This window comes from Emys orbicularis, chromosome 5, assembly GCF_028017835.1.
Source record: "Emys orbicularis isolate rEmyOrb1 chromosome 5, rEmyOrb1.hap1, whole genome shotgun sequence".
Classification (NCBI taxonomy): domain Eukaryota; kingdom Metazoa; phylum Chordata; order Testudines; family Emydidae; genus Emys; species Emys orbicularis.
In genome coordinates, this window is record NC_088687.1 from 145148583 (window position 1) to 145171031 (window position 22449).

The window sequence follows — 22449 nt, forward strand, 5'->3', positions numbered from 1 at the left end:
AGCTCCCCACACAATGGATGGGCAGAGCCAGGCCCCTGAGAGTGGGTCCCACGGAAGCCAGCGATAGGTGGGGACCTGCCAGAACTAGCCAATGGGAGATGCTGACCAGAGGGGTGGGGTCTCTGTCCTGCCCTTTCAAGGGCTGTAGGCACCTACCTCCCCCAACCTGGCGCTCACAGCACTGACCCCTGGCTGCAGAGTGGCGCCTCGGCCCGGCCAGTTGGTTCCAGCGCTCCCCCAGGCTTTGGAAGCCCCAGGTTCAATTCCCCCTCTGCCAGATGTGGAGCAGGGATTTGAACAGGGTCACCCCTGCCCACGGGGCCGTGGGGTGCCTGGGCCTCTCCTGCTGAAGCCACTGCCCCGTGTAAATGTCCCTGCTACCAGACGTGTCAGGGGCCAGTTCTCAGGGCTCGGTACTGCAGGGGCTGCCCGGGGCAGCAAGGGAGGGGCAAGTCCATCCCCACATGTGCTCCAAGGAAGGGGGGCTGGTGCCTGAGGGACAGGACGTGTCTCTGCCTTCCCCAGATGGGCCATGTCCGGTCCCCCCTCAGGCCTGAGGGCAGCAAGTGGAAAAGCTTCCCTTGTCACCGTGCGCCCCGTCTGGCCACACAACCTCACGCACCATGGGGCATGGCAGGACCGTCACACTGTCTGGGGGGCGGGAGCTGCCCTGGGAGATGTCGGGCTGGGGGACGGGAGCTGCCAGCGGGGGATGCCGGGCTGGGGGCTGGGAGCTGCCCAAGGAAACGCCGGGCTGGGGGGCGGGAGCTGCCCGGGGAGACGCTCGGCTGGGGGGCGGGAGCTGCCAGCGGGGGATGCCAGGCTGTGGGGCGGGGGATGCCGGGCTGGGGGCTGGGAACTACCCGGGGAGACGCTCGGCTGGGGGACAGGATCTGCCCGGGGAGACGCCGGGCTGGGGGGCGGGGCATGCTGGGCTGGGGGGTGGGAGCTGCCAGCGGGGGATGCCAGGCTGTGGGGCGGGGGGTGCCGGGCTGGGGGCCGGGAACTACCCGGGGAGACGCTCGGCTGGGGGACAGGATCTGCCCGGGGAGACGCCGGGCTGGGGGGTGGGAGCTGCCAGTGGCGGATGCCAGGCTGTGGGGCGGGGGGGGGGGCCGGGCTGGGGGCCGGGAACTACCCGGGGAGACGGTCGGCTGGGGGACAGGATCTGCCTGGGGAGACGCCGGGCTGGGGGGCGGGGCATGCTGGGCTGGGGAGCGGGAGCTGCCCGGGGAGACGCTCGGCTGGGGGGCGGGAGCTGCCAGCGGGGGATGCCAGGCTGTGGGGCGGGGGGTGCCGGGCTGGGGGCCGGGAACTACCCGGGGAGACGCTCGGCTGGGGGACAGGATCTGCCCGGGGAGACGCCGGGCTGGGGGGCGGGGCATGCTGGGCTGGGGGGCGGGAGCTGCCAGCGGGGGATGCCAGGCTGTGGGGCGGGGGGTGCCGGGCTGGGGGCCGGGAACTACCCGGGGAGACGCTCGGCTGGGGGACAGGATCTGCCCGGGGAGACGCCGGGCTGGGGGGTGGGAGCTGCCAGTGGCGGATGCCAGGCTGTGGGGCGGGGGGGGGGGGGGGGCCGGGCTGGGGGCCGGGAACTACCCGGGGAGACGGTCGGCTGGGGGACAGGATCTGCCTGGGGAGACGCCGGGCTGGGGGGCGGGGCATGCTGGGCTGGGGAGCGGGAGCTGCCCGGGGAGACGCTCGGCTGGGGGGCGGGAGCTGCCAGCGGGGGATGCCAGGCTGTGGGGCGGGGGGTGCCGGGCTGGGGGCCGGGAACTACCCGGGGAGACGCTCGGCTGGGGGACAGGATCTGCCCGGGGAGACGCCGGGCTGGGGGGCGGGGCATGCTGGGCTGGGGGGCGGGAGCTGCCAGCGGGGGATGCCAGGCTGTGGGGCGGGGGGTGCCGGGCTGGGGGCCGGGAACTACCCGGGGAGACGCTCGGCTGGGGGACAGGATCTGCCCGGGGAGACGCCGGGCTGGGGGGTGGGAGCTGCCAGTGGCGGATGCCAGGCTGTGGGGCGGGGGGGGGGGGCGGGCTGGGGGCCGGGAACTACCCGGGGAGACGGTCGGCTGGGGGACAGGATCTGCCTGGGGAGACGCCGGGCTGGGGGGCGGGGCATGCTGGGCTGGGGAGCGGGAGCTGCCCGGGGAGACGCTCGGCTGGGGGGCGGGAGCTGCCAGCGGGGGATGCCAGGCTGTGGGGCGGGGGGTGCCGGGCTGGGGGCCGGGAACTACCCGGGGAGACGCTCGGCTGGGGGACAGGATCTGCCCGGGGAGACGCCGGGCTGGGGGGCGGGGCATGCTGGGCTGGGGGGCGGGAGCTGCCAGCGGGGGATGCCAGGCTGTGGGGCGGGGGGTGCCGGGCTGGGAGCCGGGAACTATCCGGGGAGACGCTCGGCTGGGGGACAGGATCTGCCCGGGGAGACGCCGGGCTGGGGGGTGGGAGCTGCCAGTGGCGGATGCCAGGCTGTGGGGCGGGGGGTGCCGGGCTGGGGGCCGGGAACTACCCGGGGAGACGCTCGGCTGGGGGACAGGATCTGCCCGGGGAGACGCCGGGCTGGGGGGCGGGGCATGCTGGGCTGGGGGGCGGGAGCTGCCAGCGGGGGATGCCAGGCTGTGGGGCGGGGGGGGGCCGGGCTGGGGGCTGGGAACTACGCGGGGAGACGGTCGGCTGGGGGACAGGATCTGCCTGGGGAGACGCCGGGCTGGGGGGCGGGGCATGCTGGGCTGGGGGGCGGGAGCTGCCCGGGGAGACGCTCGGCTGGGGGGCGGGGGATGCTGGGCTGGGGACGCCGGGCTGGGGGGCAGGAGCTGCCCAGGGGAGACGCCAGGCTGGGGGGTGGGGGATGCTGGGCTGGGGGGCAGGAGCTGCCCAGGGGAGACGCCAGGCTGGGGGGTGGGGGATGCTGGGCTGGGGGGCAGGGGACGCCGGGCTGGGGGGCAGGAGCTGCCCAGGGGAGACGCCAGGCTGGGGGGTGGGGGATGCTGGGCTGGGGGGCAGGGGACGCCGGGCTGGGGGGCAGGAGCTGCCTGGGGAGACGCTCGGCTGCCCGGCGGGGCACGCGGCCGGGGACTCACCAGCAGGTTGACGGTGCAGCTCATGCTGTAGGTCTTGTTCTCGTCGTTCATGACAGCGCGATAGTCCAGCAACCGCTCCAGGAGGCCCGTGACCAGGGCCACGAACTTCTCACTGGGCTTGGCCAGCTCGGGGTGATTCTGGCAGCAGCTGAGGAGGCTGGAGGAGAACAGAAGGATTCACACCCCTGTTCCCCTCAGCCATCCACCCACCCCCCTGCCCTGGCCTGGAGCCCCATGCAGGCCAGGCCCATTCCATACAGCAACAAAAAGGGGATAGCTCGCTTGTGGAAATGACAGCTCCTCCAGCCTGGCCCCTCCCAGTAGGGGGCACTGTGGGGGGCAGGGCAGGAGCTGGCTGTGGGGGGAGCTCCCTGGGGTGCCTGCGGGGGGTGCTGTGGGGGTGGGGCGGGAACTGGCTGTGGGGGGAGCTCCCGGCTGCTCCAGCCCCGACCTGTCCCAGCAGGGGGTGCTGTGGGGGCCGGGCAGGAACTGGCAGTGGGGGGAGCTCCCCGGGGTGCCCTGCGGGGGGCGCTGTGGGGCAGGAGCGCTGACTGTGCAGGCTCTGGTTTGTGAGCTGGGCGAGGGGAGAGGGTCGCAGCACCCCGGGGTGCCCTGCGGGGGGCGCTGTGGGGCAGGAGCGCTGACTGTGCAGGCTCTGGCTTGTGAGCTGGGCGAGGGGAGAGGGTCGCAGCTCCCCGGGGGGCCCTGCGGGGGGCGCTGTGGGGCAGGAGCGCTGACTGTGCAGGCTCTGGTTTGTGAGCTGGGCGAGGGGAGAGGGTCGCAGCTCCCCGGGGGGCCCTGCGGGGGGCGCTGTGGGGCAGGAGCGCTGACTGTGCAGGCTCTGGCTTGTGAGCTGGGCGAGGGGAGAGGGTCGCAGCACCCCGGGGGGCCCTGCGGGGGGCGCTGTGGGGCAGGAGCGCTGACTGTGCAGGCTCTGGTTTGTGAGCTGGGCGAGGGGAGAGGGTCGCAGCTCCCCGGGGGGCCCTGCGGGGGGCGCTGTGGGGCAGGAGCGCTGACTGTGCAGGCTCTGGTTTGTGAGCTGGGCGAGGGCAGAGGGTCGCAGCTCCCCGGGGGGCCCTGCGGGGGGCGCTGTGGGGCAGGAGCGCTGACTGTGCAGGCTCTGGTTTGTGAGCTGGGCGAGGGCAGAGGGTCGCAGCTCCCCGGGGTGCCCTGCGGGGGGCGCTGTGGGGCAGGAGCGCTGACTGTGCAGGCTCTGGTTTGTGAGCTGGGTGAGGGGAGAGGGTCGCAGCTCCCCGGGGGGCCCTGCGGGGGGCGCTGTGGGGCAGGAGCGCTGACTGTGCAGGCTCTGGTTTGTGAGCTGGGTGAGGGGAGAGGGTCGCAGCTCCCCGGGGGGCCCTGCGGGGGGCGCTGTGGGGCAGGAGCGCTGGCTCTGCAGGCTCCGGTTTGTGAGCTGGCCGTGAAGCAGTAACAGACTCGTCCTTGGTCCCAGCGCTCCGGCTGGCAGCTGCTGAGGGCGATTCCAGCACAGAGCAGCGGGGGCATGTGGGGAGGGGTGCGAACTGCTGTAGCAGGGGCCAGACCCCACATCCGGGGCAGATGTGAGGTGAGGGGAGGTGGGGCCAGGCAGGGCAGAGACTCACATGGTCTGGAAGAGCTGCTTGTACTGCTCGTCCCCACGGCCTCCCTCCACTTCGCTGTCCAGCTTGCGCAGGATCTCGTCCTCGAACTGCGAAGAGGGGCAGCGTGAGCCGGGCTGGGGCACTGCCGAGCTCGGGGCGCCCCGGGGGCTGCAGCAGCTCGGGGCGCCCCGGGGCCTGGGCCAGACTGGTGTCTAATCCTGATCTCGGCGGGGGCTAGACTAGACCCTCGCACTGCCTCCCAGCCTGTGGGTCTAGAGCCCATTCCTGGGGCTCCTGCCCATTTCCTTCTCAGCATCCCCAGCCGCGCCCCACGACAGCCTTGGGGGGTGCAGGGCCACTGCCCTGGGGAGCTCCCTGCCCTGCCCTGCCCCTCAGCCCTGGGAGGCTGGGCCAGGAGACTCCGGGCAGGGCCGGTGGTGCTAACTGGGCTGACAGGTCCCCCCGTTGTGAGCTCAGCTGTGAGAGGCGGGTGGGAGCGGAGCACGTCCTGCTCGGCGCAGGGCACGGACTAGCTGAGCTCTCGAGTCCCTCCGGGCCACGGTTCTCTGACAAGTGTGGCCACAAGTGGGAAAAGGGGCGGCCCAGGCCGAATGAGTCCCAAGGAGAAGGCCTGATCTAACCCTAGGGCCCCGGAGAACATGTGGAAATCAGTGACCCCAAACCGGTGTGTCTGTTCCGCCCCTCCCTCGCTCCGGGGTCCCAAAACCAAAGCCATGGGGGGGAAGCGGGGGAGACACAGCCATGGGGATCCCCTCAGCCTGGCTACGGAGCAGTGCGCTAAGGGTGGCATGTAAGTCTCCAGCGAGAGCCGGCACCAGCACCAGCACCTCCGGATGGGCTGCTTATGGGGAGGGTGGAGCTGGAGTCCCCAGGCAGGGAGGGCAAGGGGTGCTTGGGGGAGGGGCTTGGCCCGTGTCCCCGGGAAGGGAGGGCGAGGGGCGCGCGCGGGGGAGGGGCTCGGCCCGTGTCCCCGGGAAGGGAGGGCGAGGGGCGCGCTCGGGGGAGGGTTCGGCCCCGTGTCCCCGGGAAGGGAGGGCAAGGGTAATGCTCAGGGGAGGGGCTCGGCCCGTGTCCCTGGGAAGGGAGGGCCACGCTCGGGGGAGGGGCTCGGCCTGTGTCTCCGGGAAGGGAGGGCGAGGGGCGCACGCGGGGGAGGGGCTCGGCCCGTGTCCCCGGGAAGGGAGGGCAAGGGTCACGCTCAGGGGAGGGGCTCGGCCTGTGTCCCTGGGAAGGGAGGGCGAGGGTCACGCTCGGGGAAGGGGCTCGGCCCGTGTCCCCGGGAAGGGAGGGCGAGGGGCGCACGCGGGGGAGGGGCTCGGCCCGTGTCCCCGGGAAGGGAGGGCGAGGGGCGTGCCAGGGCCGAGAGGCTCAGTTTGAGGGCCTGGGACCAGGGGCAGGGGCTGAAGGGAGCTGTGTTCCTGTCGGGGCTGGCTGGGTCACGGCTGAGGGGGAAGGTGACAGGCCCTGTGCCTCATCTCTCCAGCCGGTCCCTGGCCCTGGTGCTTTCTCTTCCCAGGGCCTCCCCACACTCCCCGTCATACTGGTCAGGTGCTGGGAGCAGCACAGACCCCCATGGGAGGGGCTCACACCGCAGCATGCCTCCTAGCCCAGGGCTGCGCTCATCCTTTGCCTGGTGACTACAGCTGGCTGCATGCTGCCACCCATGCCTTGCACGCCCCCTCCTTGCACCCTGCTCGTTTGCCTGGTGACTACGGCTGGCTGCATGCTGCCACCCGTGCCTTGCACGCCCCCTCCTTGCACCCTGCTGGCCCCAGACTCCCTGGGGCCCAGTACGCACCATGCTGAAGGCCTTGGTCAGCTGGTACTCGCACAGCATCATGTCGAAGAAGATGGGGATGGTGGATTTGCGCAGCTCCAGCTCGGGCACCAGCGTCATCTCCAGGATGGGGCCCACCATGCCAGGGATAAACCGAATCTTGTGATGGCCTGAGGCAGGGGCAGGAAGGGACTGGTGGGAAGGGTATTGCTCTCCCAGGACCCCTCCCCTCTCCCCATGGGGGGAGCGCCAGCTCCTCCCTGCTGTGGGCAGCAGCCTGGGGGCAGGATCTCCTTGGGGAAGTGGTAGTATCGCCCTGCGGGACCTTTCCGAGGCACTCAGACCAGGCCTGGCAACGAGCCGGGTCCTGCCCCGGGGACAGCAGCATCCAGGAGAATGACGATAGGCAACAGGGGTAAGGGACAGACAGACGGGGAGTGGGGCTGCCTCGCAAGGGCATTCTCAGCTGCACACCTGTGTGGGTCCAGCTCAGGACAGGAGATCGGATTCAGTCGCTCTCTGTAGTGCCCCCGCTGCTCCAGTCTCGCTCTCCACCCCACACCGCTCTACTGGTGCCCCTCAGTCCTGCCCCACAGCCCCTTGGCTAGTCCAGCCCCGGACTGTCTCTGTTTGGCTGGCTTGCAGAGAAAAATGCAAAGAGCCAGGAGCCCCAGCTGTGCGCGCTATCTGCCAGGCTCCTGTGGGGAGGCTGCTCTAGCTGCCAAACCAAAAGGTAGGGAACTGTTCTCACAGGCCAGTACTGGAACGTCCCAAAGGGGACGAGACGTACGACTGTTCTGCCCTAGTGCAGACCTAGCAGGTCCTTCATGCCCCTCGGTACCTGGACTGCATGTGTTCAGAACAGAGACAAGGGGCACGCCAGGGATCAGAAAGCCAAGGCGGAAAACTGATTGGCTACTCCTTGTATTGGCTGATGTATCTTTTACTTGTAAACAGGCAGGGCACAAAGAGATGGCTTTAGGGCAGGGTGGGCAAACTTTTTGGCCTGAGGGCCGCATCGGGTTTCATAAATTGTATGGAGGGCCGGTTAGGGGAGGGGGTCATGGCCCTGCCCCTACCTCCTATCTGCCCCCCCCCCCGGGACTCCTGCCCCATCCACACACCCACTCCCTGTCCCCTGACTGCCCCCAGACCCCCGCCGCCCCATCCAATCCCTCCTCTACTTTCTGACTGCCCCCTGGCACCCCTGCCCCCATTCAACCACCCCTTCTCCCTGTCCCCCGACTGCCCCCGGAACCCCTGCCCCTGACTGCCCCCTGCCGCCCCATCCAACCCCCCCTCTCCTTTCTGACTGCCCCCCCAGCACCCCTGTCCCCATTCAACCCCTTGTTCCCCCTGCCCTCTGACCACCCCCCGAACTCCCCTGCCCTCTATCCATCCCTGAGGGATGCGGAGGAGGGGGAACAGTGGGGGAGGTGCTGGGGGTGAGCCTCCCGGGCCAGGAGCGCGGGGGCCGGGCAGGACAGTCCCGTGGGCCGGATGTGGCCTGCGGGCCGTAGTTTGCCCACCTCTGCTTTAGGGGTTAACGTCTGTGTAAGGTGAATGTCACATGACTGCGTGGGACGGCTTCCCGGAGTGCTGCGCTGTATCCCTGGTCTATAGCAATAACCCGGACGTTGGGTCTCTGCTTTCTTGAGTATATTTCATAACGAACCAAAGAGCCATCCTGCAAATGACTACGCTCCCGCCCCTCAGGCTCAGCCGAGCCTGGCCCTGCCTATGGCTCAAGCCCTTCCCACCCTGGCAAGACAGCGGCTGCCTCCAGCTGCCCTGCGCCAGCCTCACCTAGGTTGTACCACATGTCCCGGATGGCGGCTCCAATGGTGGCTCTCATGTCTCCGTACCTGATGCAACAAGGAGAGGGAATTATTCCCTCCAGCCCCTGTGCCGCCCAGACCATTCCAGGTGTCAATAAGGGCAGAATGGGACCCAGGGCCGGGAATCCAGCACCAAATCCACCCCCCTTCCCATCCTCGATGGAGGCTCCAGATGCAGCCAGTCTAGAGCCTCACCAGAGAGCAGGGAATCCCCCGCCTGGTTCCATGGCAGAGTCAGGAGGCACCTCCAACCACTGAGGCCAGCGGAGGAGCCCAGGCTGTGGCCGTGGAAGATGGGCTCCCCTGGGTCCCAGAACCCCCAGGGCCCAGTGGAGCCCGGCCAGGACTCACTTGGCAAGGATGGTGGTGCGCTTCGCCTGGGAGAAGTTCTCCAGCTGCAGGGAATCCTGGGTGAGGAAGGCAACTGCCAGGTGGAAATAATTGTTCCAAAGCTGTAAAGGAAAGATGGGCTCAGAGGTGGCTACAGAGATGTCAGATGCGTGGGGGGCTGGGACCCGGAGGTGAGGAAGTGGGGCAAGGCCAGGGAACGGGGGGAAGGAGGGGAGCGAGCTGGGAGGAGATTCATAGATTCCGAGGCCAGAAGGGACCATTGTGATCACCTAGTCTGGCACCTTCCCCGCCCCCTGCCCCGTACAGCCCAGCCCAGAGACCTGCCCCACAATAATTCCTAGAGCAGAGCTTTTAGAACAGGGGTGGGCCACATTGGGGAATAGAAATTGTATGGTGGGCCATGAATGCTCACAGAATTGGGGTTGGGGTGTGGGAGGGGGTGAGGGCTCTGGTTGGGGGTGCAGGCTCTGGGGTGGGGCTGGGGATGAGTGGTTTGGGGTGCAGGAGGGTGCTCCGGGCTGGGATCGAGGGGTTTGGAGAGTGGGAGGGGGATCAGGGCTGGGGCAGGGGGTTGGGGCATGGGGAGAGGCTCAGGGGTGCAGGCTTAGAGCGGCGCATACCTCAAGTGGCTCCCGGAAGCAGTGGCATGTCCCTTTTCCGGATCCTAGGCGTGGCGCGGCCCCCGACCCTTGGAAAGGGGCCATGCCGCGGCTTCCGAGAGCTGCGCGGTGCGGCCCCCAACCCGGTGCCCTGGCTGGAGCGGGACTTCACCGCATGGTACGGCCCCCGACCCAGCTCCCCAGTGGGAGCTTGCGGGCCAGCTTAAAACGGCTGATCCAGGCCGTGGCCATAGTTTGCCCACTCCCGTTTTAGAAGAACATCCAATCTAGATTGAAAAATCACCAGGGATGGCGAATCCACCACGACCCTGGGTGAATTTGTTGGTATATATATATATATATATATATATATATATATATATATATATATATATATATATATATATATATATATATATATACACACATACCTTGTGATTCATATATCCATGTAATATGTTATAGGTCACTGAGGCCTGGTATGAATGACGTGTGCTTGACATGAATACGTGCGTTGCAAGTTAGCAACCGAAGCAAGGACTTAAGGTCAAGGACTATTAGAACTATTTGTGCAAAAACAATCTTATGTTCCAAGAAAAATACAGAAAATCATCAGAAAAGGAAACACCACCAGCTGGACTGATATAAAATGGTATAAGAATTGGAGGAAATGGCACACCTATGATCATGGCGGCCTGCCCAGCATTGTCTCTTTGGAATTGTGTGAAGGCCTAGTAGAAGGCCTAGTAAACAAAGGCAAAGAACCGATGACGCGATGGAATGGACTATAAATGGATGCCATGTTTTCTGCAAATCAGAGTCGTTTATTGATCCAGAGTCCCGTGTGGATATAGATGTGGTTTTGCCGGCTCCCCGCATCCTATGATCTTATCCTGAGGGAAGGAACCTCGACTGGCCATCGGGACCATTCTGACCGTTGGACTCTGATATAGCATGTTTGGGGTGTGAATGTGGAGTAAGGTTTGTTTTGTAATCAATAAAGAGCATTTAGAGTATCGTATATCAACACTGTGTCCAGTATCTGCCTACTCCCCATCCCATAGGGAGACCTCTATTGTGGGTCTAGGAAATTGTTCCTATGGTTAATTACCCTCACTGTCAAAAACGTGCGCCTTATTTCCACTCTGAATTTGTCTAGTTTCAACTGCCAGCCATTGGATTGTGTTAGACCTTTGTCTGCTGGAATGAAAAGCCTGTTATTAAATATTTGTTTCCATGTAGGTACCTATAGACTGGGATCAAGTTATCCCTTAACCTGCTCTTTGTTCAGCTAAATAGATTGAGCTCCTTGAGTCTCTCACTATAAAGCAGGTTTTCTAACCCTTTCATCATTCTCGTGCCGCTTCTCTGACCCCTCTCTAATCTATCCACATCCTTCCTGAATTGTGGGCACCAGAACTGGGCACAGGATCCCAGCAGTGGGTGCACCACAGCCAAATCCAGAGGGAAAATAACCTCTCTGCTCCTACTCAATATTGCCCTGTTTATACTTCCCAGGATCACATAAGCTCTTTTGGCCACAACGTCACCCTAGGAGCTCATGTTCAGTTAATTATCCACAATGACCCCCAAAGCTTTTCAGAGTCTCCCACCCTGGATGCTTAGCCTACATGCTTTGTTCCTAGATGTACATATTCATGTTTAGTTGTATAAAAATGCATGTTTGCTTGTGTCCGGTTTACCAAGTGAGACAGATCGCTCTGAATCAGTGACCTGTGCTCTTTGTTATTTCCCACTTCCCCAAGTTTTGTGTCATCTGCAAACTTCAGTGATGATTTTATGTTTTCTTCCACGTCATTGATAAAAACATTAAATAGCACAGAGCCAAGAACCGATCCCTGTGGGACCCCACTGGAAACAGACCTCCTTGATTACGATTCTCCATTTACTATTACATTTTGAGATCTACTAGTTAGCCAGCTTTTAATCCATTTAATGTGTGCCATGTTCATTTCATATCGGACTAGTTTTTTTATCAAAGTGTTGTAGGGTACCAAATCAAGAACCTCACATATGTCTACGTGTAGTACAGCAACACTGTTACCTTTATCAACCACACTTATCATAGAATCATAGAATATCAGGGTTGGAAGGGACCTCAGGAGGTCATCTAGTTCAACCCCCTGCTGAAAGCAGGACCAATTCCCAACTAAATCATCCCAGCCAGGGCTTTGTCAAGCCTGACCTTAAAAACCTCTAAGGAAGGAGATTCCACCACCTCCCTAGGTAACCCATTCCAGTGCTTCCCCACCCTCCTAGTGAAAAAGTTTTTCCTAATATCCAACCTAAACCTCCCACACCGCAGCTTGAGACCATTACTCCTTGTTATGTCATCTGCCACCACTGAGAACAGTCTAGATCCATCCTCTTTGGAACCCCCTTTCAGGTAGTTGAAAGCAGCTATCAAATCCCCCCTCATTCTTCTCTTCTGCAGACTAAACAATCCCAGTTCCCTCAGCCTCTTCTCATAAGTCATGTGCTCCAGACCCCTAATCATTTTTGTTGCCCTCCGCTGGACTCTTTCCAATTTCTCCACATCCTTCTTGTAGTGTGGGGCCCAAAACTGGACACAGTACTCCAGATGACACCAATGTCGAATAGAGGGGAATGATCACGTCCCTCAATCTGCTGGCAATGCCCCTACTTATACAGCCCAAAATGCCATTAGCCTTCTTGGCAACAAGGGCACACTGTTCACTCATATCCAGCTTCTCGTCCACTGTAACCCCTAGGTCCTTTTCTGCAGAACTGCTTCCTAGCCATTCGGTCCCTAGTCTGTAACGGTGCATGGGATTCTTCTGTCCTAAGTGCAGGACTCTGCACTTGTCCTTGTTGAACCTCATCAGGTTTCTTTTGGCCCAATCCTCCAATTTGTATAGGTCCCTCTGTATCCTATCCCTACCCTCCAGCGTATCTACCACTCCTCCCAGTTTAGTGTCATCTGCAAACTTGCTGAGAGTGCAGACCACGCCATCCTCCAGATCATTAATGAAGATATTGAACAAAACCGGCCCCAGGACCGACCCTTGGGGCACTCCGCTTGATACCGGCTGCCAACTAGACATGGAGCCATTGATCACTACCCGTTGAGCCCGACGATCTAGCCAGCTTTCTATCCACCTTATAGTCCATTCCTCCAGCCCATACTTCTTTAACTTGGCGGCAAGAATACTGTGGGAGACCGTATCAAAAACTTTGCTAAAGTCAAGGAATAATACATCCACTGCTTTTCCCTCATCCACAGACCCAGTTATCTCCTCACAGAAGGCAATTAGGTTAGTCAGGCTTGACTTGCTCTTGGTGAATCCATGCTGATTGTTTCTGATCACTTTCCTCTCCTCTAAGTGCTTCAGAATTGATTCCTTGAGGACCTGCTCCATGATTTTTCCAGGGACTGAGGTGAGGCTGACTGGCCTGTAGTTCCCCGGATCCTTCTTCTTCCCTTTTTTAAAGATGGGCACTACATTAGCCTTTTTCCAGTCATCCGGGACCTCCCCCGATCGCCATGAATTTTCAAAAATAATGGCCAATGGCTCTGCAATCTCATCCGCCAACTCCTTTAGCACCCTCGGAGGCAGCGCATCCAGCCCCATGTACTTGTGCTCGTCCAGTTTTTCTAAATAGTCCCGAACCACTTCTTTCTCCACAGAGGGCTGGTCACCTTCTCCCCATATTGTGCTGCCCAGTGCAGCAGTCTGGGAGCTGACCTTGTTTGTGAAGACAGAGGCACAAAAAGCATTGAGTACATTAGCTTTTTCCACATCCTCTGTCACTAGGTTGCCTCCCTTATTCAGTAAGGGGCCCACACTTTCCTTGACTTTCTTCTTGTTGTTAACATACCTGAAGAAACCCTTCTTGTTACTCTTAACATCTCTTGCTAGCTGCAACTCCAAGTGTGATTTGGCCTTCCTGATTTCACTCCTGCATGCCTGAGCAATATTTTTATACTCCTCCCTGGTCATTTGTCCAATCGTCCACTTCTTGTAAGCTTCTTTTTTGCGTTTAAGATCAGCAAGGATTTCACTGTTAAGCCAAGCTGGTCGCCTGCCATATTTACTATTCTTTCTGCACATCGGGATGGTTTGTTCCTGTAACCGCAATAAGGATTCTTTAAAATACAGCCAGCTCTCCTGGACCCCTTTGCCCTTCATGTTATTCTCCCAGGGGATCCTGCCCATCTGTTCCCTGAGGGAGTCAAAGTCTGTCATCTCCTCAAAAAAATACCAAGTTTGACGGGATCTATTTTCCATAAATCCAGGTTGATTGGCATTAATTACATCACCGTCCTTTAGCTCTTTATTAATCGAGTCCCAGACGCTCCATTGTCTTACCCAGGACTGAAAGGCCAGTAATTAACCAGGTCATCCTGCTTTCCCTTTTTAAACACTGGCACAACGTTAGCTCTCTTCCATCCCCTGGAACTTTCCCAGTGCTCCAAGACTGACTGAAAAGCAACCGTCCAGCAAGCTCCTCAGACAGCGCTTTTAAAACTCTAGATGCAAGTCAGCTGGACCTGCTGATTTAAAAATGTCTCACTGTAGTAGCTTCTGTTTAACATCCTCCAGAGAGACGAGCAGGATGGAAGAGCATCATGAGGACGCTGCATCATCTGGTTTTTCCCCCAAATACAGAACAGAAATATTTACTGAACACTCCTGCCTTTTCTGCACGATTATGGAGAATTGGGAGTCACTGTGTCGGCACATTGGCTCTGACAGGGGTGGCTTGCGGGTCTCCGGACGAGCGTATGCAGCGCACTGCAGGTTGGCCATTGACTTTTTGGGGGAGCGAATCAAGCCCGTGGGCAATGTCAGACCATGGCAAACCCTTCTCCCAACCAGCTCGGCTCGGCCTGCAGCCTGGCCCCACCCCCTCGGCCGGGCTGGTTTCACTCAGGGTGGTGATGTCTATTATGCCTTTCAGAGGTTCGGCAGTAAGGCCAGTTCTCCGTTCTGGTCTGGGCACTGCCAAGAAGGGTTCAGAGGTTCCAGGGCCCCAAAGTCAGCCTAGGAATCTCAGGCTGGTTCTGACCGCTGAGTTGGGCGCCCAGGCGGAGCAGCAGCTGGACAGGCACGGCAAAGGCTGGCTGTGTTTCGGACTCCTTTTCAGTCCCCTGTCCCGCGGTGGGGAGAGCAGCGTGTGCCTAAAAAGGCCTCAGGACGACAAGAGCTCCAGATCTGCGCTGGTGTGTGGAGAAGGACCATTCCCCTAAGGCTGCCGGCTGTGACTAAGGGCCAGGCGAGTGAGGCACTTGCCTCGGGCACACAAAGTCGGGAGGGCGCAGAAAGTGGTGGAGAGAAAAAAAAAAAGCTGCTGGCATGGAGATATTTATAACCCAGGTGATCTCCCCCCCCCCCCCCCCCAGTGTCCCCCGACCCCGACTCGCTTCCCCCACCCATTCCCGGCCCCAGAGCAGAGCAGCTCCATGCTGCCTCCCTGCAACAACTGCTGCCGCAGGGTCCTAGTGCCGCCCATCTCCACTGCCAGGGAAGACTGACTCTGAGCCTGCCCTTCCCCCCTCAGACCCTTCCCTTTCCGGCAGGACCCTCCAGCAGCACAGGGGGCCCCCCCGCCCGCAGTCACCACTCCTGCCCCATGCTGGGCAAGGGGCAGCCCCATCCCTCACCCCCAGTGAGGCTACAGTCAGGGGCAACAGCAGGGGAGGAGGCGCACGCAGCCCCCCCCCCCCCGGCACCCACCACGGGGGAGGTGAGGGAGATTCCTGGACCTGAGAGGGGCCCTAGGAGCACATGCAGTGACAGTGGTGGGGGTGAAAGTGCTGCTGGGGGGGCAGGAAAGGGGGGCTCCTCCCCCAGAACTCGCTGCTGCCGGCAGGGAAAGGGCTGGGGGGAGTCCTCCTCTCTGGCCCTGTCCCGGAGCAGCCTGCCTGCACCCCAAACTCATCCCCAGCCCTGCCCTACCCCAGAGCCCACACCCCCAGTCAGAGCTTTCACCCCCCACCGCACCCTCAACCCTCTGCCCGAGCCCTGAGCCCCTCCAGCACCCCAAACACCTCATCCCCAGTCCCAGCCAGAGCCCTCACCCCCCCACCCCCTGACCCTCTGCCCCAGCCCTGAGCCCCTCCCACACCCCAAACCTCCCATTCCCAGCCCGAGCTCTCACCCCCCCACACTCCTACTCTCTCCCTGAGCCCCTCCCACACCCCAAACCTCCCATTCCCAGACCCAGACAGAGCTCTCACCCCCCCACACTCCTACTCTCGCCCTGAGCCCCTCCCACACCCCAAACCTCCCATTCCCAGACCCAGAGCCCTCACCCCCACACCCTAACCCTCTGCTCCAGCCCTGAGCCCCTCCAGCACCCCAAACCTCCCATTCCCAGCCAGAGCCCTCACCCCCCACACTCACCCTGAGCCCCTCCCACACCCCAAACCCCTCATCTGCAGCCACAACCGACAGCCCTCACCCCTGCAACCCATCCCTCTGCACCCCTCCCATCCCCAAACTCCCTCCCAGAACCTGCACCCCCTCCCTCTGCACCCCCTCCCATCACGAAACTCCCTCCCAGAGCCTGCACCCCAATCCCCTGCCCCAGCCTAGGGCCTGCACCCCAGACCTCCTCCCTCACCCAAACTCCCTCCCAGAGCCTTGGGCGGGTGGGGGGGGCGGAGTTTGGGTGGGGGCGGGTTCTGGGCACCACCAACATTTCTACAAACCTGCCACCCCTGATCCTGCCCTGCAGACCTGAACTCCCACAGGACACATGCTGATCCCTAGTGGTCACTGCTGATATCCAGGACCTCCCTCCTCTCTTAACCTGTGAGTCCCTCTCGGGATTGGAACTGGACTGGAACCAAAGACCATCTTGGAAGCAACATTATCAGCCCAAGCAGTCAAAAGTCATGAGTTAGACCCCCCAAAATCACAGGCTCTACCGCCGCCACTTCATTCATTCTTCGGCAGCAGGCCCTTCCCTCCAAGAGGGACCCGCAGCCAAATTGCCACCGAAGAGCCAGCCCTGGGGGAGGGCGCAATTTTATATTCTTGCCTCAGGCGCAAAAATACCTAGTTACGGCTCTGCTAAGGACTGCCGGCAGCATCCTCTGCCTGTCCCCGGCCCCATGGCCCCAGGACTCTGGGGCGCTGATTGGGTTTAACGAGGTGACTGTGGAACAAGCTGCAGGATGAACGGTCTGTGCAGAGCGTTTCCCATGCTCTTGCCCAAGCAGCTGGTGCAATAGATGCCCCAGGCATGGCAGCTGACAGGGCTGCAGGATTTGTATTGGGAGTTGTCCTTCTCCTAGATGTGCTAAAGAGCCTCACCTGCTCATGGCTGCAGTGATTGGCCAGTGACTGCACATTTAATACGGGATGCCCCATATGCCATCACAAGGCTTCATCGCTATCCTCTCCATTGCAGGGCACCATTTATGAGGGGCTCCTGCCCTCCCTCCCCCCCAGTTTCTTACCAGAGGTCTGCTCGCCCAGCCCCAGGCAGAGCTCTTAATTGCAGTGTGGACGGTGATGAGTTCTGTACCGCTCCCAGCTCGCACCCCGGGGCAGGGGGGCAGGGTTTTGTTACAGAGGCCGAGTGATTAAGATAAGAAAGGGCTGGTGATTCAATTAAATTAAGGATCTGGAAGTCCTTAGATGAGTCTGTAAAACAGGAATCCCTCTGTGTGGAGGGTGGGGGTGTGGAAGCATAGCAGAAATACAGCCAAGGTCACATTCAGAAGAGAGGGAGATTTGGGGGTCTAGGTGAAAAGAAGGGCCCAAAACCCCAGGGCAAGGCGAGCAGTGAATAGAGAAGTTCCCACTCTGCCTGTGGCACTTATGTGGCCCCATCACCATAGTATCTGAGCACCTCATAATGTCTAACCCAATAGTCTCCAACCTTTTTACACACAAGATCACTTTTTGAATTGAAGATCAACCCAGGATCAACCCAGCCCCTTCCCTGAGGCCCCGCCCCGCACACTCCAACCCCGCCTCTCTTGGTCGCTCGCTCTCCCCCACCCTCCCTCACTTTCACTGGGCTGGGGCCGAGGGGTTCGGAGTGTGGGAGGGGGCTCTGGGCTGAGCCTGGGGCAGGGGGTTGGGGTGCAAGAGAGGGTGAGGGGAGCAAGCTCTGGGAGGGAGTTTGGGTGCAGGTGGAGGCTCCGGGCCAGGGCAGGGGATTGGGGTGTGGGAGGGGGTGCGAGGTTCAGGCTCCAGCTGGGAGGCACTTACCATGGGTGGCTCCCGGTCGGCGGTGCAGCGGGGCTAAGGCAGGCTGCCAGTCCCTGCCCTGACCCCATGCCGCTCCTGGAAGCGGCTGGCATGTCTCTGCTGCCCCAGGGTAAGGGCAGGTGGCTCCGTGCACTGCTGCTGCCCCACCCCCCAGCGTCGACTCCGCAGCTCCCATTGGCCAGGAACTGCTGCCAATGGGAGCTGCGGGGGCGGCGCTTGTGGGCGCAGCAGCGTACAGAGACCCGCTGCCCTCCCCTGCGAGGCCGCAAGCACCGCCCCCACACTACAAACCCGATTAGCGCTAATGATGCGGGAACAGAAGGCTGCAGAACTGCAGGATGTGGCTGACAAGCTGTGACGAAGTGGGAATTTTTCTTAATATTTTGTATGAATACAGTGTGTGCCTCAGTTTCCCCTATGTGCTGCATGGTTACTAGGTGGTGAGAAAAGGGGGTTTATTCTTTGTAGCAATCCAGGTGTGACTGACGCTGGCTGTCTGGGGCCCCATGCCCATGATGAATCCACAAGACAATGGCCTGGACATTCGGTGCCTAGCAACTAACGACTGGGACTGGCGACCCCTCTCCAGGAAGCCAGACAGTTTTAGCCAGTGGGAGAACAAAGAGTGAAGGAGAATGACCAGGGGACCTGTTTTGCCCGGGAATCAGAACAAAGGATGGAGGAGTGGCCCTTGGGTGTGGCAGAGTGTGGGCTGCTGGAAGCAGGACTCACGCTTCTGGACTGGGACTCGAGGGGGGTCAGAGAGAGCTCGGGACTCTGGGCACACCCAGAGGAACGCTGCTGTAACTGTTCCATTCTCTATGCTAACCCAGTACGGTCTATGCTGTGTCCAGACACCTACTAACCCCTTCTGCTGTTCCAGCGCTGGCTGAGAGGAGGTCGAGGGGGCATTGAGAAGCCGCGTGAGAAGCCACAAAATCAAATCAATCTAGAACGTAAGTCAGCATTAGCTGAAAACTCATCCATGAGCGACGGGAGAATCCATCCATCCAGATAATTCTACCATTTCCAGCTAGTAACAGACTAATACTTTGTCAGGATTTTTTCTGTTCCTAATATACTTTAAAAACTCCTCATTGTCTTTAACTCTGCTGGCCATAGATTTCTCCTTGTGTCCCTTGGCTTCCCTTATCAACTGTCTACAGTTCTTCTTTCCCATTTTTCCATTTATTATTATATTTTTATAGCTTTCTTCACTTCCCCTCTAAACCAGGTTGTCTTTCAATCAGCACAGCCTTCTTCCTCAGTTGTGGAATTGTGGCTGTTTGGGAATCAAGTAAGTTCTTAGATAATTCCCAATTATCATTTACATTTTTATGATTAAACGCTTCCTACCAGCTGATCTGGCTCATAATCATATTCAGCTTTGTGAAACTGGCCCTGTTAAAACATCAAATATATCTATTACTGGTCTGGACTTTATTCTGCTTGCACATTATAAATGTGATCACATCATGATCACTTGTTCCAAAGCTACCATTGATTTTTGGTGCTGTGATCTGTTCCTTTTTGCCAGGACAAGGTCTCATAAAGAATTCCCTAGTGCTGGCTGAAAGCCATTTTGACTTAGGAGGGAGAAGAGGCCACATACCAGAGGTGTATGTGCGGGGGAAGGCAGGGGTCAGGAACCAGGGACATGCGGGTGTGGGAGGAGGCTAGAGACCAGAGATTGGGGGGGGGGGCAGGAACCAGAGATGTGGGGGAGGGGCAGGAACCAGAGATGTGGGGGGGCAGGAACCAGAGATGTGGGGGAGGGGCAGGAACCAGAGATGTGGGGGAGGGGCAGGAACCAGAGATGTGGGGGGGCAGGAACCAGGGACGAGGGGGAGGCAGGAACCAGAGATTGGGGGGGGCAGGAACCAGAGATGAGGGGGAGGGGCAGGAACCAGAGATTGGGGGGGGGCAGGAACCAGGGACGAGGGGGAGGCAGGAACCAGAGATTAGGGGGGGGGCAGGAACCAGGGACGAGGGGGAGGGGCAGGAACCAGAGATTGGGGGGGGCAGGAACCAGAGATGAGGGGGAGGGGCAGGAACCAGAGATTGGGGGGGGCAGGAACCAGGGACGAGGGGGAGGCAGGAACCAGAGATTGGGGGGGGGCAGGAACCAGGGACGAGGGGGAGGGGCAGGAACCAGAGATTGGGGGGGGGCAGGAACCAGGGACGAGGGGGAGGGGCAGGAACCAGAGATTGGGGGGGGCAGGAACCAGGGACGAGGGGGAGGCAGGAGCCAGAGATGTAGGGGGGGGGGGCAGGAACCAGGGACGAGGGGGAGGCAGGAGCCAGAGATGTGGGGGCGGGGGGGGCAGGAACCAGGGACGAGGGGGAGGGGCAGGAACCAGAGATGTGGGGGGGGGGGCAGGAACCAGGGCAGGGGCTGACTGCGTCTCACCTGAAACACTACAAACCTGCAGGGGATGACAAGACCAATCCGAAGCCTGCCCAGAAATGCTCCCCCAGCCCTTGTCACTGGAGCAGCCCCAGGTAAAGCATTAGCAAAAATGCTGGCAAAGGCCTGATGCCCTCCTGCAGCCCCGGCTCTCACAGGCCCCGCTCAGAGCTGGGCAAGGCCCTCCCAGCCCCTCTGCTCACCTGCAGTTCCAAGCTGCTGCTGCTCAGGAACATCTGGGTCAAGGTGTCAGCAAACTGGTTGATGGCTCGGAGGAACTCCCTGCAGGGAGAGCGACACAGGCAGTGAGTGGCTGGCCGGTCGCACGTGAGTGGGACGGGGCGGCTGAGCAGTGACGCGATGTGCAGCGGGGCACGGAGGCTGCCGCTGAGGTGCAGGCTCTCAGCCCCACGCTGCGAGATGCAGGGTTACCAAACCTCGCAGGTGTCTGGCGAGTCTCACGCTGGTTGGTGTTTTTCTCCAAGCCCCAGCTCCTGGAGCCCTGGGATTACAGCGGGAGCTGTATAGTGTACAGTGTTTTTAAAAATCTGCGTCTAGCCTCTGCAGTGGCTGAGAACAGGTGGAGAAGGTGCCGCCAGGAGCAGGCAAAGGATTGGCCAGCGTTGGTGTTTGGCTGAACCCCCGCAGCTCCCCAGCTCAGGAGTTTGGGGTTCGACTCGTGATTACTGATTGGTCGGACGGGTGGACAAGACTGGAGGGGGGCGTATCTGGCGGGATTAAGGGCTGCGCCCCTGGCTCAGGGAGGCGGCCGAAGAGCTCTGAACAGCCGGGCTGTCAGAAACTGGAGCCAGCAGCCTGCCTGTCAGAGGCCGGAGAGGAGCCGGAAAGCCCCAGACGGCGCCAGAAGAGGCCCCGCTGTGAGGGGTGTTACAAAGCCCTGCCCCCAGGTGAGGGGGCAGCTGGCTGGCTGGCTGGCTGGCCCCTCTGTGACCCACGCTCAGAGCAGCCCAGGAAGGCGACCCCCCCATGCGCACACCCCCACTCGTGCCCACGCCAGCATCACCCATACAGGCATGCACCCACCATGCAACGGCATGCCCATCCCTCGCCCCCCCAAAGAGAGAACCTCCCACCTGCACACACACACACAGCCAGCACGGCCGCCCCCCGGGTGGGCACGCATGTGAGCACACAACCCTCCACCCCCTCCACACCCTGTCTGCAGCCACCTCCCCCACCCGTCACTGAGCCACAAGGTCTGTGCCACGCCCCAGCTTTTCAACAGTGGGGCAGCCCCCCAAGGGTCCCACTCTCCCTTCAGGGCAGGCTCTGCAGCCTCCCCACCTCCTAGACTGAGCCTCTGGGTGCCAGCAGCCCCCCTGCTGCCCCCCGAGAGCTCTGCCCGGCCAGGCAGCTGAGAGAGACCCTGGGCAGAGGCGTGGCCATGCTGCAGCGACTCGTGCCCCCAGCCAGGACTCGCAGACCCCCCCACCCACGCTGAGCCCCCCACTTACCCCCCCGCCCATGCTGAGCCCCCCACTTACCCCCTCCTGCCCACGCTGAGCCCCCCACTTACCCCCTCCCACCCATGCTTAGCCTCCCACTTAGCCCCCCCGCCCATGCTGAGCCCCCCACTTACCCCCTCCCACCCCCTCTTCACCCTGCCACCCTTGCTGATGTAAGGGGACTGTTGCCCCTTACTAACATTCAGTGGGGGTGTTTTGGTTGGCTAGCTCCCAGCACTAAAAGGGGAAGGGTCGATGGCAAATCAGGAGCCTGAGACTGACAGTCCCCAGGAACAATGGGGAGAGGCCAATGCTCCAGATCAGCCTGATTGACAGGGCGGGCAGGCTAATCAGAGAATCAGGAGGCAAGGGCGGTCCGGTCCTCCGTGTGAGCTGGAATTGCCTGGGTCAGACTGAGTGGGGCCGAGCTAAGGAGAAAGCAGGGGCCCAAGCTGAGCTGGAGAGCAGAACCGTGCCAGATCCAGAGGGGCCAGAGGCGCAGCCACAGAGCCAGAGACACAGCCCAGGGAGAGCAGATCCTGAGCTGGGAGCAGAGCTGCAGCCCCAAAGCCAGAGCACAGCCAGGAGAGAGCAGGGGCCTGAGCTAAGTTGCTGGGAGCAGAGATGCAGCCCCAAAGCCAGAGCACAGCCAGGACAGAGAGGGGCCTGAGCTAAGTTGCTGGGAGCAGAGCTGCAGCCCCAAAGCAGAGTCACAGAAGCAGCCTGCAGAGCAGACCTGTCCTGGGAGGAGAGCTGCAGCAACCAGAGCCAGAGGGGCCAGAGAAGCAGCCCAGGGAGCTGGAGGCAGAGCAGCAGCAGCAGCCGTGCTGAGGCAGAGTGGAGCTGGAGCTGGGGCTGGAGCAGTCCGGAGCTGGGTGCGGTGAGCAGCTGGGGAGAGTGAGGGGGACCCTGGCAGTGGGCCCAGCACAGGGAGATACCTCAGCCAAGAGGCTCTGCAGGCCAGACTTGGAGGGGGATCGTAACCCTGTCAGGGCGGGGGCGACGCTGGGAAGAAGGGTCCTGCCACCTAGAGCCTGAGAGCGTGTGGCCACCGCCAGAGCAAGTGTCCAACCCGCAGCATCTCTGCAGCAGAGCCAGGGCCTGAGAAGGAGGCCCGGGAC

The 22449-nt window shown here is 61.4% G+C and overlaps 1 protein-coding gene across 1 annotated transcript in view; it reads right to left on the bottom strand.

Annotated features, from left to right (window-relative positions):
- Window positions 1-22449, bottom strand: part of LOC135879496 (dedicator of cytokinesis protein 2-like) — a 334214-nt gene that overhangs the window by 30870 nt on the left and 280895 nt on the right. Inside the window, exons 31-36 of the mRNA XM_065405506.1 lie at window positions 20066-20144; window positions 8647-8747; window positions 8264-8322; window positions 6479-6627; window positions 4681-4766; window positions 3080-3236 (exon numbers count right to left, since the gene is read on the bottom strand). Coding sequence (XP_065261578.1) covers window positions 3080-3236; window positions 4681-4766; window positions 6479-6627; window positions 8264-8322; window positions 8647-8747; window positions 20066-20144 — 631 coding nt within the window. The remainder of the gene's footprint in view (window positions 1-3079; window positions 3237-4680; window positions 4767-6478; window positions 6628-8263; window positions 8323-8646; window positions 8748-20065; window positions 20145-22449) is intronic.